This window comes from Mesitornis unicolor, unplaced genomic scaffold, assembly GCF_000695765.1.
Source record: "Mesitornis unicolor isolate BGI_N332 unplaced genomic scaffold, ASM69576v1 scaffold29104, whole genome shotgun sequence".
In the NCBI taxonomy this organism is placed as follows: domain Eukaryota; kingdom Metazoa; phylum Chordata; class Aves; order Mesitornithiformes; family Mesitornithidae; genus Mesitornis; species Mesitornis unicolor.
In genome coordinates, this window is record NW_010182548.1 from 1,418 (window position 1) to 14,444 (window position 13,027).

At 50.4% G+C, this 13,027-nt stretch overlaps 2 protein-coding genes across 2 annotated transcripts in view; one reads left to right on the forward strand and one right to left on the reverse strand.

Annotated features, from left to right (window-relative positions):
* The first annotated feature begins 3,608 nt into the window (after positions 1–3,608).
* On the forward strand, positions 3,609–5,430 carry KCNA10 (potassium voltage-gated channel, shaker-related subfamily, member 10). Its single transcript, XM_010183820.1, has one exon. The coding sequence runs from the start codon at positions 3,682–3,684 to the stop codon at positions 5,230–5,232; it is 1,551 nt and encodes a 516-aa protein (XP_010182122.1). The 5' UTR covers positions 3,609–3,681; the 3' UTR covers positions 5,233–5,430.
* A 4,576-nt stretch (positions 5,431–10,006) lies between these two features.
* The window catches only part of LOC104540096 (embryonic pepsinogen-like), a 3,536-nt gene continuing 515 nt past the window's right edge, over positions 10,007–13,027 (reverse strand). Inside the window, 8 exon segments of the mRNA XM_010183821.1 lie at positions 10,007–10,144; positions 10,340–10,438; positions 10,683–10,827; positions 11,317–11,430; positions 11,826–12,025; positions 12,124–12,242; positions 12,593–12,710; positions 13,010–13,027. The exon segment at positions 13,010–13,027 is cut by the window's right edge and continues 6 nt beyond it. Of these exon segments, the coding sequence (XP_010182123.1) occupies positions 10,007–10,144; positions 10,340–10,438; positions 10,683–10,827; positions 11,317–11,430; positions 11,826–12,025; positions 12,124–12,242; positions 12,593–12,710; positions 13,010–13,027 (951 nt within the window).

The window sequence follows — 13,027 nt, forward strand, 5'->3', positions numbered from 1 at the left end:
GTCCATGCCCTGGGCGGGTAAGTCCCCATAGGTGATGGTGTGGGGGGGCTACGGGAGCCATCGCCTCCTCTCTCATCCCAGTCCAGCGGTGGTGGGGAAGGGATGAGGGGATTGAGAGGCTCAGCACCTCAGATTTTCTGGAAAAACCTTGGAAAAAGCCATGGTTTGAGAGTGCGGCGGACAGGAAGCCGATGGGGAGGTTTCGATGGTTACGGAGGGGCCGGTGGAAACCACGGCCCCAATTTACTGGGATGTGATGGGCAAAACGCTAAACTCTCCCTCAAAATGACCTTTCTCTTTTGCGGTCTCTCCCCTCGCTTGGTATTTTTTTATTATTATTATTATTTCCCCCAGCCAGGGATTTCAGCTGAAGGGTATTAGTTAATCAGATTCTGAGAAGCAGATGTTAGGTGATTTAGGAGGAAAAAACAAGGCAACTTTCTAGTTCAAGCCCCGCTGGAGCCCGCAGCGCACGTTGCAGAGCTTCGGAAGGGTGGTTTGTGGCTTTGGGCAGCGCCGTTTACTTGAGTCTAAATTTAAAATGAGAGGGATGGGGTGGTCTGGGGGTTTGGGGACAAGGGAGCACTGAGCTCTGGTGATGGGGACAGGGAGATGTCCACAGGTTTTGGGGCTTTGAAGGCAAGAAAAGGGAAGTTACAGCCCTGCATCCTTTAGGCAGCTGCTCCCAGGGCTTGAAATGGAGATAAAAATCACTTTTCTATGTCCCAGCTGGGAGGATGAGCACAACTTCCAATCTCAGGCCTGACCATGGCATGTAAGTTGTCCCATCATGGCTCCGTGCCTCAGTTTCCCTATGAGAGGTGCTGCCGGGGGAGCTCAGTCCGATGTGCATGGAGGCTTCAGAGCAAAGCCAGGTTTCAAGATGTCACCATTACTCCTATGACCAACAGTCTTGAGTTGAAGCCTCCCTACCAAGCAAGGGCTGGGGAATTTTCTTGCCGGCAGCGCCAGCGTGTTGTATGAAGAGTTAAGCACACTTAATGCTTAAAATACCAAGATCATCACGTGGTGCTGACTTAGGATGTGATTTTTATGCTCAGTTTTCACTGCTCCAACTTTGCTTTGCTGTGGAGAGAAGCTCCCAGGCACGTGGTCCCCGCTGGGCTCTCCCACCAGGACTGAGGTGTCCAGCTGAGCATCAATCGCTCCCGTTCTCCTCATTCAAACTGATTTTCTTTACTATTTTAGTTGAAAAATCTTCTTTTGGAGGGGTTATATTAAGAAAAAATAAGATCTCGGGAGGGGAGCAATCCGTACTGCTTTTTCTTGTGGTGGAGTCACCATCTCTGGAGGGATTTAAAAGGGAAATGAGATGCTGAGGAACATGGTTTGGTAGTGGACAGGTTATGGTTGGCCTCGATGGTCTTAAAGGTCCTTTCCAACCAAATGATTCTCTGATTTTAATCACTCTTATTTTCTGTAATGGTTGTTCTTCCCTTGAAAGATTCAAAAGAGCTTTGTTGGAATGAGGCTTATCGCAGGATCTCTTTGCTTCCCAGTGCTATGTGGTTACTGGTCCATGGGTTAGCCACAGCTCTGAGTTGCTGTTTACCCAATGAGGTTGTGCTGCATTTTCTGCACCCAGCATTGCTCCAATGCGATATCTCATCCTGCCCACAGCAGCTTTTCAAAGTCAATCCTGAGCTGAATCTGGAGCTGCTGAGCCTTGAGGATGCCCAAACAGGACATTGCTGGGGCTGGAGGACTCAGTTTTGGAGTCATTTGGGCTTCTCAGCTTTGCAGCAGGTTGCTTTTTGGGGCAAAACTGCACTGCTCCTGCTTCCTCCAGGCATAATTCCTGCCCTGTTGACCCAAATGCTCCTCTCTAAATGTCTTCAAGTGGGAAAATTGGCACAAAACCAGCCAGAAGCAGCTCCACAGAGACACATACCCAAGAACGACCGTGCTCCATGGCTTTTTTTAAGCAAAGAAACATGATCTTTAAGTTTCTTTGCCTTGGTTTATGATAAATTGTAGGATTTGTCCCCAAATCCAGAATCTCACCTTGCTGCTGAGGTTGAGCCCTGGTCTGGACAATGGATGGTGGCTCTTGTGTGAAGTTTTGCTTTTGGGGCTGTAACTCTGCAGAAGAGGGAGGTTTTGTAGCAAGCCAGGATGTTGGCATCGACTACCACGGATTTGGGGGTCTTGCTTGTCCTACCCAGCTTCGCCAGCAGTGCATCAGCATGGGTGGATGAGTCTGCTTTTGGGGAACGGAGCAGGTAGAAACTTCAAAGCCCCAAACAGGAAGGTTGAGGCACCGGGTGCAGCTCAGTCCCCATGGACACAATGGGTCGTTGCCCATCACCGGGTTGCACAAAGCAAAGCCTGCGGTGAGAAGCATCCCCATGGCAAGACCGGTCCAGGCACCGCTGCTGCTCCGTGCAGACATGGCCTAAATTGTGTTGCTATTCCGGGCGGTTGAGGGCATTTGAGGTTTTTCGCTCCTTCTCTCTGAACTTCTCCAGTTAAGAAAGCCAGCGTGCCCTTGGTGATCAGCGGTCACACAGAGCAGCCCTGTGTATCCTTCTGTGGTTTCACATGATGGAAAAATGTACCCAGAGGGGAAATAAAACAGGGGGCTGGATTCACTTGGAAAGTGCATTTTTTGGGCAAATCTCCCCAGAACCATTCCCTGTTAACATCTCTTTTCTCTTCATGCTTCTCCCTGAGGCAAGACAGGTAATTTCTCAGCTCCATAACTTGGCCTGGTCCCTGGGATCCTCTTTGACTTTGCTTTGAGTTCAGTACAACAGCAGGGGCGTGTGGGGGAAACACATGCCCAGGAGTATTTTGGGGATGTGGTATTTGTTGTTGAGCACCTGACCTGGGAAAAAATCCACCCCATGGCCTAAGAGATGCTCTCCAGCCTCTCCAAGTGACCCAAGTGTTCAGCTCTCATCTTCTTGCCATGGCTGAGGATATCAGGTCTACCATGAAGGGGGCCTGAGAGCTCGAGGACATCACTCACCCCAAAGTCTGGATCAAGACAAGAGGTCCCAGTTCGTACTTTGCTTCCTGCAAAGCAAAAGGGTTCTCCAAGGCTGGTGGCCGTGTCCTGCTCCCAAATCCCTGTGTGGCCCCCAGTTTGGGAACTGCTTTCTGGACGCCAGTTGACCCAGCTGCAACATGCACAGGACCTCCTGGGGTTTGACCTAAAGCCTTTCCCAGCTGGAGCAAGGGCACTCATGTCTCATATCTCCAAATCCTGCTTCAAACTCTGGACCCACACCTGGAAATGTTGGAAATGACCCCGTGCTCTGCAGGGCTGGGATTGCTAGAGAAAGGCTGGGTGGGACCCCTTGTCTCACCCCCATCCTCTGCTACTGCCTTGGGTTTATCCGTGGGTGCTGTAACTGGTATTGGGAGGTTTAATGATGATAACAAAGCCATGCCCAAAGGGCTTGCAGGACCTGGAGATGAATGACTTGCTGGAAGTGTAAGGCTTTTGCCAGTCAATGAAATGAATGTTTCCATTAAAAAAAATACATGGGTTTCTGACCTCAGGTTTGTTTTATTCATTGCAGTCGAGCCAAGTGATGCATATGCACAATTCAGCTCTGTCTCCCTGTCCCTTCACTTGCAGATCCTCATAGCGTGGGAAAGACGCAAGCTGCCGGCATCCGACCCGGGGATTTATGCTGCTAATCTGATTAGTGTATGATGGACGTGTCCAGTTGGAAGGAGATGGAGGTGGCACTAGTCAGTTTTGACAACGCTGATCAGATCGTGGAGGATCCCTGTTATTCAAACGACCTCAGCCCCGCCAGCCAGTCGCGGAAAGGCCATCCCAGCTGCGCCAACCTCCTCTCCAACCTGAGGATCCTCATCAACAGCGAAAACGCCAACAATGAGACCATCTTCTCCAGATTCTCTGCCGAGTTCAGCGAGCACCTCATGGGGGAGAGGGTGGGCATGGATGAGGGGGACCAACGAGTCATCATCAACATCGCTGGGCTGAGGTTTGAGACGCGGCTCAAGACCCTCAATCAGTTCCCCGAGACCTTGCTTGGGGACCCGGAAAAGAGGATGCGTTACTTCGACTCCATGAGGAATGAATATTTCTTTGATAGGAACAGGCCCAGTTTTGATGGGATCCTGTACTATTACCAGTCCGGTGGGAAAATACGGCGCCCGGCCAACGTCCCCATTGACGTCTTTGCTGATGAAATCACCTTCTACGAGCTGGGTGATGAAGCCATGGACCAGTTCAGGGAGGATGAAGGGTTCATCAAGGACCCTGAGACCCTCTTACCAACCAATGACTTTCATAGGCAATTTTGGCTGCTCTTCGAGTACCCTGAAAGCTCCAGTGCAGCCAGGGGTGTAGCTTTGGTCTCCGTCCTGGTCATTGTCATCTCCATCATCATCTTCTGCATGGAGACTTTGCCAGAGTTCAGGGAGGAAAGGGAGTTTAAGTCCGCCCAGGAGCTTTCTAAGAATCTGACTGACACCTTGCTGGCCCACAGCACCTTCACGGACCCTTTCTTCGTCATAGAGACTGCCTGCATCGTCTGGTTCTCCTTCGAGCTGTTCGTCCGGTTCATCGTGTGCCCCAGCAAGACTGAGTTCTTCAGGAACATCATGAACATTATCGACATTGTGTCCATCATCCCTTACTTCGTGACACTCACCACCGAGCTGATCCAGCAGAGCGAACTCAACGGGCAGCAGAACATGTCCTTGGCCATCCTGCGGATCATCCGCCTGGTCAGGGTCTTCCGCATCTTCAAGCTCTCCCGGCACTCCAAGGGGCTGCAGATCCTGGGGCAGACCCTCAAGGCCAGCATGCGGGAGCTGGGTTTGCTCATCTTCTTCCTCTTCATCGGCGTCATCCTCTTCTCCAGCGCCGTCTACTTCGCAGAAGTGGACGAGCCGCAGTCCCATTTCTCCAGCATCCCCGATGGCTTCTGGTGGGCCGTGGTCACGATGACGACCGTCGGCTACGGTGACATGTGTCCCACCACCCTGGGTGGGAAGATCGTGGGGACTCTGTGCGCCATCGCAGGGGTATTGACCATCGCGCTGCCCGTCCCCGTCATCGTCTCGAACTTCAACTATTTCTACCACCGAGAGACAGAGAACGAAGAGAAGCAAATTCTGCCCGGGGAGGTGGAGCGAATACTCACCAGCGTGGTGACGGGGAACGGCAGCATGGAGTCGCTCAATAAGACCAATGGGGGTTACCCTCGAGACAAGGCCAAAAAATGATGGTGGAGGTCATGACGGGACTAGGCACTCAGGTGGGATTGGCTGGATAAGGTATAAAACATCTGCACGCTCTGAATTTATTTTTTTTTTAAACCAAATATGCTGCTGCTTTTCTTTTTTTTTTTTCTTCCCCCTAGACATTTTTCAATCTCTGATTTCCTGTGGCTGTTCAAATAAATACCATCTTTCTTATCTCTCTTCCCTGCCCATCAGTCTGATTTTTATTATTTGATGCTCATCTGCTTGACATTTATCTTCTCTCTCCATGGCGTCAGAATGGAGTTTCCCATATACAAAGATTTCCCCTATTTACAAGAGGGGAAAAAAGGGGCAAAATGACATGAAATGCTTTGCCTGGTGACACCCAGCTGTCCAGGGATGAAGATGGGTCCATCTTCCTGCTCTTCTTTATCTATTTTAAATAATTCCTCCCCACACATCACTCAGGATCTGGGCATCTCAAGAATTCCCAGATCTAGGAAAATCTAAAAAATAAGCTGGAAAAAAAAAAGTATAAGTGATATTTATTTCAGCTGATGTGCCTGCCTCATTAGTTGTGTTGGCACAGCAGGGTGGGTAGTGATGGATGGGACCAAGTCATGGTGTGGGGACTGGGAGGAGAGGGATGGTGACCGATCACGATGGCCACCAAGAAAGGTCCAGGGCACCATGGCTCAACACCCACTGGGGTTTCTGATGGGAAACTGAGCTCTGAGAGAGGGGAGGGGGCTTCTCCTGCACCAAATGCTCAACTTGTGGGTTATCTGGTTACCCCTGGGGATGAGCCACCGTCACCTTGTGGCTTTTATAGTCCCTTCTGTTGCTGCAAACGGGCCCAGAGCAATGAGGGCTGGTGTTTCCCAACAGCTCGGCTTTGCTTTGTAAAAAAGCACTTCTGGTTTTCTAGAACATGCAAATTTCCATCAGCACTCTGATGGGAAAAACCAGCAACAGATCATTTTGCCATTCTCTCTAATGCCAGCAGGTTCTCGTCTGACAAAAACATTTTGTTCCAACTTCACCATTTCACTTGGCTTTTTTTTTTAAATGTTTCTGCCTACATTAAAATCACAGTTTCTCATGCAGTGTCTACACATCCGCTTTTATATCCCACATCTGTTATACTTGATGTCTCATCTCCTAAAGGTTCGATACGATCGTTACGCAACGTGCCAGCATCTCTGCTCTGCGATTTCATTCAGAAAGGAGTGGTGAAAGATGGAATTTTTTTTAAATTTTAATGTGAATTTGGGCGTGCTGGGATTTTCCCAGAGGCAGAAATCCTGCACCCTGCCAGCTCTGCTGCAGAGCTTGTGCTGGCTCTGGTCTGAGGGGTTGGTATTTTGGTTTGGGGGTCTTTTGGGGACTGTTTGTGCAATGAGGTCTTTTGCACCCACCTGCTCTCCTTCGTTTCTTCCCATCGCTCCACCATCCTCTTTCTCACTCAATTCCTGTAACCCCCAGATGATCATCCCAGACAGGAGAAGGAGCTGTGAGCTATTTAATCTCCTTCCCACCATGTTAGAGTTCTCATGATCTGCAGGGATGGCTGGAGGAGGCACAGCTGGGCACAGCTGGAGAACAGCACTCTGAGATGTCCCAACTCCTCTCCATTCACCCCTCAATGCCCTCCAGCAGCTTTGCCACATCACGATTTTTATTTCATGGCAGATTCCTTCTCCTTTTCCTCTAAAAAGCTTCAACTTTATACATTATTTTAGTTTTTTAGCGCTTCCCTCTCCAGACTTCACTCCCAGCCTGTCAAAACTGAAGCCCTTTTGGTGTCACCATGAGAAACCCTGGTGGAAAAGTTTGGGTTGGGAAATCATAGAATGATTTTGGTTGGAAAAGACCTTTAAGATCATCGAGTCCAACCATGGACCCAACCTGCTCGCTACGAGCACGTCTTCGCTGCTGCTGCTCCCTTAGCAAATGAGGACCGAAATGGTGCTGGGATGGGTGGGTGGATGGATGGATGGAGGGATGGATGGGTGGATGGATGGATGGAAGGATGAACAACCCGATTCTTATTAACTTGTAAACTTTATTCTCAAATAAAAGAATAGATGCTTCAAAGCCTGGCACTCAGAAAACATCTTTTTATTTGGCCTCAACTTTGTGTTCTTGGCTTTGTACGGCTCCACGGGAGCTGGTCCCCAGCTGGGAATGGTGTGTGGGGGCTGATCCATGGGACATGATAGATCTCCAGGTCTGTGAGCTGAGGACAAACTCTGCAGAGGTTTCCCAGCATTTTGGCTTACACCATCCACTGCAGGACGCCAGATCTATGGGAAAACCCTGATTTATGCTACGAGGATGGGGTCAGAGACATTAAACCTTTCCAGACACAAAAGCTCATTTCCAATTTATCCTAAGGGGAAGAGGAGGAAAACCAGGCTATGAATACCCAGTGTCAACACTCAGCTGGTGCTTGATAAAAACCTGCCAGAAAACCCATTTTCCCATACCATTTGCAGCTTAGTACCTTCCTAAATACCAGCCCAAAGCTCAATGAAATCTATAAAAGGCTCTTATTAACTGTACTATTCTTGAGTCGAGCCTTAATGAGCCAATCTGTCACCTCCTCCAGCACACAGGCTGAAATCCCTCTTGAAATTTTCTGCTGTCGCAGAAAATGCTTTAAAAAATAGACAAGAAATTTCTTTACTTTATCAGAAAGAGGTCCTGGCTGGTTTTTAATCCCTGGATCAAGCTGGAACCTGTGGCCATGTGTGAAATATTTGTCAGCTGGAAGCATCTCCCTTCTCCTCTGAGCTGAGATTTCCAAGCAACCCCTGGAGCATCCTTTTCCTACCAAGGAGATATTTTTGCATTTCCCCACTGCACAGTACAGTTTTGGCACCACAGCCACGAGATGGCACTCCAGGATAGACATTTTTCCTGGATGAAGACAGTCCCGATGTGTATTTTCCCCTCTCCAGTTCAGGCTTGGAAGCTTTTGGGTGGTTTATTTCTTTATTGCATGTGTGGGCAGGGATGCTTTGGCCATGGGGGATGCTCTCATGGAGGAAGCCCATCATAGGGCAGAGTTTGCCATGGATGTAGGGTGGCATTTGCCATGGACTCTTGGCACTGGTGCAGAACAGCCATGTCAGAGGGTTTAGGAGCTGGTTTTGGGCTGTTGGTCCTGCCCAGGACAAGGACACAGCTTTGCTCTCCCATCCCACTCACCAGAAGCACATCCCTGGGGTGATCCTGCCGGGTCCTGACCATCCTGGCAGGGGTGGTCCATGGGTCTTTGATCCTTGGATCCATGGTTCCCACTGCACCAAGCTCATTTCTTGTTGCTCATAACAATGGGAAAATTCCTGTGATGGAGCTGAGGTAAAGCCCCATCTGCCCCAAATCCAGGCTTGGGTCCCTCTTGGGCACCAAGGGCTCCCATCCACCAGGGCTCAGTGACCCAGGGCTGGATGAGCTCAGGGAGCTGAGGGAGGATAAATCACATTTCCACCATCCCACAGCATAAACTCCTTTCAAATTGGCTTGAAGAGAGGGCAACTTTTGCATGGTAAAGGAGAGAAAAATTCACTTTCAACCGCGATCACCTGGATCTCTGCCTCCACATCCCTGTTCCCATTGGGTGAGTGATCTCTGGAGCAATCGATGAAGCTTCGTTCATCAATAAATAATGCAAATAGCCCCTCATCCCTCCACACAGCAGAAATGAAGGAGCAGCAGGGACTCTTAGATCGCTCTCCCAGCCGCCTGCTGAGCGCTTTCACTGCAGCTGCTCGGGAGGAAAGAGGCAGCCTCCAGTTTTTAATGGGATTTTATATGGATGGAGGTAATTTCCTTTTCAGAAATGGGAATTGCTGCCTTAAAGGAATGAAACAAAATCAGAACAGGAGTCGTTCTGACCATTGCGAGGGAAAAGGATCATAAAATAAATATATTAGGTTTTGATGGGGTTTTTATACACGAATGAAGGCTGTAACTGAAGGGTAGCTGGTGTTTCCAGACTCTAGGTGTTCATCTCAGAGCACAGACTGGTTCATTATTGGGAAAGGGGCATTAAATCGAGATATTTTATGGAAAACCAACTTAGTAGATTGTGCTGAACTATGGAAACTGAATTAAGCTGTCACCTCTGCACATTGCAGCTGTGGGTATGCTTCTGTAAAAGCCTCACGATGGGAGGGCATGCATTGGGTGAGAGCCATCTCCTGCCCTGCTCTTTGGGGTGGCCCAAGGGAAATTTCCAGTTAAGATGCACCCTCCTGGGGAGTCACTGCCCTGAGATGTCATTGGGCCATTGGACACCGTGTAGGGGATATGAAGGCAAACCTTGGGCCTAGGGATGGGGAGCTACCCCAGGTGAGTACCTGGCGGGATGTGACTGTGGGTAAGCAGGGATATGGGCTGATATGGGCCGTGTCTGTGATGGTGAGTTCATCCTCCCCAGATGGAAATTTGGGGTTTCCCAAATGTTGTAGACCCAGTACAAGAGTCAACCATGACTTCCTAGAGACCCACCCCTCAGCTTCTACAGGACACGACCGCAGCTCCCAAAGGCCCAAGTTAGCATTGACCAAAATGCTCCATAACCACCACAAAGTAGCAAGTGTATGACAGCTCCTTCCCAATTCCTGCCATTTTATCACAAATAAATGTGCAGTCACCAGCTCTGAATCACCAACACTTTATTCGTGTATGATCAAGAGATTCCTTGGTCATCTCTTGCTATGCCAAAAATCATGGTGGTGGTCTGGTTGCTTGATGAAACCACAGCACCACTGACATTGTGGGGGATCTAAACAGCCTTGGCCAGTCCAACACGGTTGTTGACCCGGTCAAAGATGCTGTAGTACACCCTGATGAAGACGTCTCCCAAAATCCAGAGGTCCCCAGTGGTGTTTTGAAAGCTGCTCATGCAAGGTCCTTGGTCATTCTGCAGTTGAGGATGAAAAGGTAGATGGGGGAAATGTGCTCCTGTATCTTTGCTTGCACTGCTCTGGAGGCCTGTGGCCATCCATCCTCTATCTCCCATGGGAATGGGAGAAGCCAGAGCAACCAGAGCCATTGGAGAAAGTAGAAGGACCTTGAGAGAGGCTCCTGAAACCAGGGCCATCTGGTCCTCCCTTACCTGCTCAGTGTAAGCTGAGGCGGACACAGGATACTGCACCCCATCGATGACAAAGATGACGTCGGGCATGGCAGAGAGGGAACTGCAGTTCACGTTGTACTGCGGAGGGCAGAGAAAAGAGGCTCTTAGGTGAGAAACAGCACCTTCATGGGGCAGAAGTGAAAGGATTTTATTTCACTGGTGTGAACTGGAGACTGGGAGGGTCTCGTGGTGGTCTCTGTGGGAGGTATCAGAGCTGCAGGGCTGGGTTACTACGAGCAGAGATGTGATTTCTCTGTGTGTTGAAGCAGGTTTGGTGCTGGGCTTGGCAATGCCAGGCAGAACAAGCCATGGGTGCTCTCACCTCTCCATACGCGTCCTGCCTGGCTCCGACAGCACTCTGGATGTCCCCAATGCTGGAGGGTGGCCCAGCCACCAGGGAGGTGCCGGTGTCAACGATGGCTTGGCAGCCACCGCTGCATGCGACCTCCTGGCTGTTCACGATGATACTGAGGGCACAGACAATGCACAAGGCCGTTAAAGCTGGGTCTTAGCGATGTTTTCAAACTTCTTTTTAAAGTTTTAAAGCTGAGTGAGATGATGCGCTGGTGTTTTCCTGCCCTTCAGCCTTTTGCCTCTTGGGGTTTGCAGCTCCAGCTGCTATCACAGCCCCATTGCACCCCACTAAGCCCAACAGCTGGGACCCAACCGAGCCCAACAAAGCAGGTCCTGGACCATAATTTTGCTTTACTCATCACCAGAGATGCCCCCAAGAGCACAGACTTTGTGCAGAGAAGAACTAGGCTGTGTCACAGGCACAGACATCCCCATTTCGGGTGGCAGTTACCAAAGTATTATAGAATTTGGCCCCTTAACCTTCTGCATCCCACAGCCATGGGGTGTTAGATGCCAGTGAAAAGCCCCTGATGATGATGGTTCCCAGGTCTCTAGAAACAATGTTTAGAAGTGAGTAAAGGCTCACAGAGCTGTTTTGTTACCTGTCCATGGAGATCTGCCAGTAACCTTGGGAAGAGACGGAGATCCAGTGGATGGAGCCAGTGAAATAAGACTCATCGATTCCCCCAAAGAGGACCACGCTCCCCGTTGTCTCTCTGCATGATGCAGAAAAAGAAGTGGAGGGTTTGCCCCATGGCTTCAGTGCAGGTAACTTAAACCAGCAGGGCTGTGTGTCCCAGGGGTGAGATACTGTGGTCCTCTCCTCATTACAGACTAACAAGGCAGTGGTATGACAGCAGTGCATGTCAGGGCCTTTGGACCCAGAAAAAAGGGGGAAAGGGGCCATGGTGGAGGCATGTGGCTGGAAATGAGAGAAGTTTCCTGGCCAACCACAAGCAAGAGGGCAAAATCTCCCTGGAGAGTCTGGTGGCCATCAGCTTTTGCATGTCACGACACAGAGACAACAGCCGGATGGCAGCGGTGACAGCAGAGGAGCTGGAGCCACCAGAAAATGCATCGTGAGATGCCTTCCCCAGCCCTTGGGGCTTACCGGGACAGGTAGACTGAGAAGAGGTTCTCCTCCAGCAAGCTCTCATTCACCATGTTATCAAACACCGGCGTGATCCCATCAGCAGCCAGATTTGGGTAGCCCAAGCCCAGGATCCCATCGAATTTGACGTAGACAAAGAACTGGCCGGGCTCGGTGGTGCTCAAGCCAAAGAGCTGGTTGGTGTCCACCAGAGATGCAACCTAGGGATGGGGAGGATGCAGTGAGCTCTGGATCTGCCCCACTGATGTTAATCAGGTGGAGAAGGCACAAAGGACGTCCCCTGGACCCCCCCACTCACGGTGACGGTGTCGGAGCCCACGATGCCCTCCATGTCACCGGTGCCGTACTGAATAGACAGGTTCTGCCCTGTGCTTTTGTAGGTGGAGGACTGCGACGGGTTAAAGGTCCGGTGGTTTTCTAGGAGGTAAAAACCAGAAATGAAGATTTTCGGCAAGGCTGAGCTGTATGGGAGCGTGGGAGGAGGAACTCTGCTGAAATCACTGCTCAGACCTGGCATTTATTACCCTGCTTTTAGGAACAGCTCAGCTGAGGGACAGGTGGGGAAACTGAGGCACAGAGCACTTAACACAGCAGAGTCCAGCACTGAGGAGGTCCTACACTCCAAATACTCATCTTTCCAGTGCGTTTCACAAATGCTGTGGGCCCAGCACCGTGGGGTCTCTTCATTGCATGGCTAGGTGGACCCCTGGCAATGTCACCCCTATTTTGGGGCTCAATCATGCAGTTATAAACTCAGCCCTACTTACGACATGCCAGGCTGGCACAGGAGATGGAGGGAACCCAGAGGTTGGAGGAGCCAGTGTCGAAGACCACGGTGAAGTCCTGTGGGGGGGTGCCAATGGAGATGGTCCCGTAATACTCCGTCTGAGGGGGAACAGGACCCAGAGTTGATTTTAAGGCATGAAACCAAACCTGGAGCTTCCCTGGGCTCGAAACCCTCATGGTCCCCTTCTTCATGGGGACACCCTGTTCCTAGCACAGCTCTTGGGGGACATCTCCATGTCCTGGCTCCATCCAGGGCCACCAGCACAAGGAGGAAGGGGCAAAAGATGTGAGCTGAGGGTTTTGGGGTGAAAGAATTCAGGTTTGGACCATGCACAGCACAGAGATGAGGATGTGTGTGCCACAAACCACCGCCCCCGGGGAACAAAGCCCAGACTCACATCCAAGGTGTTCAGCAG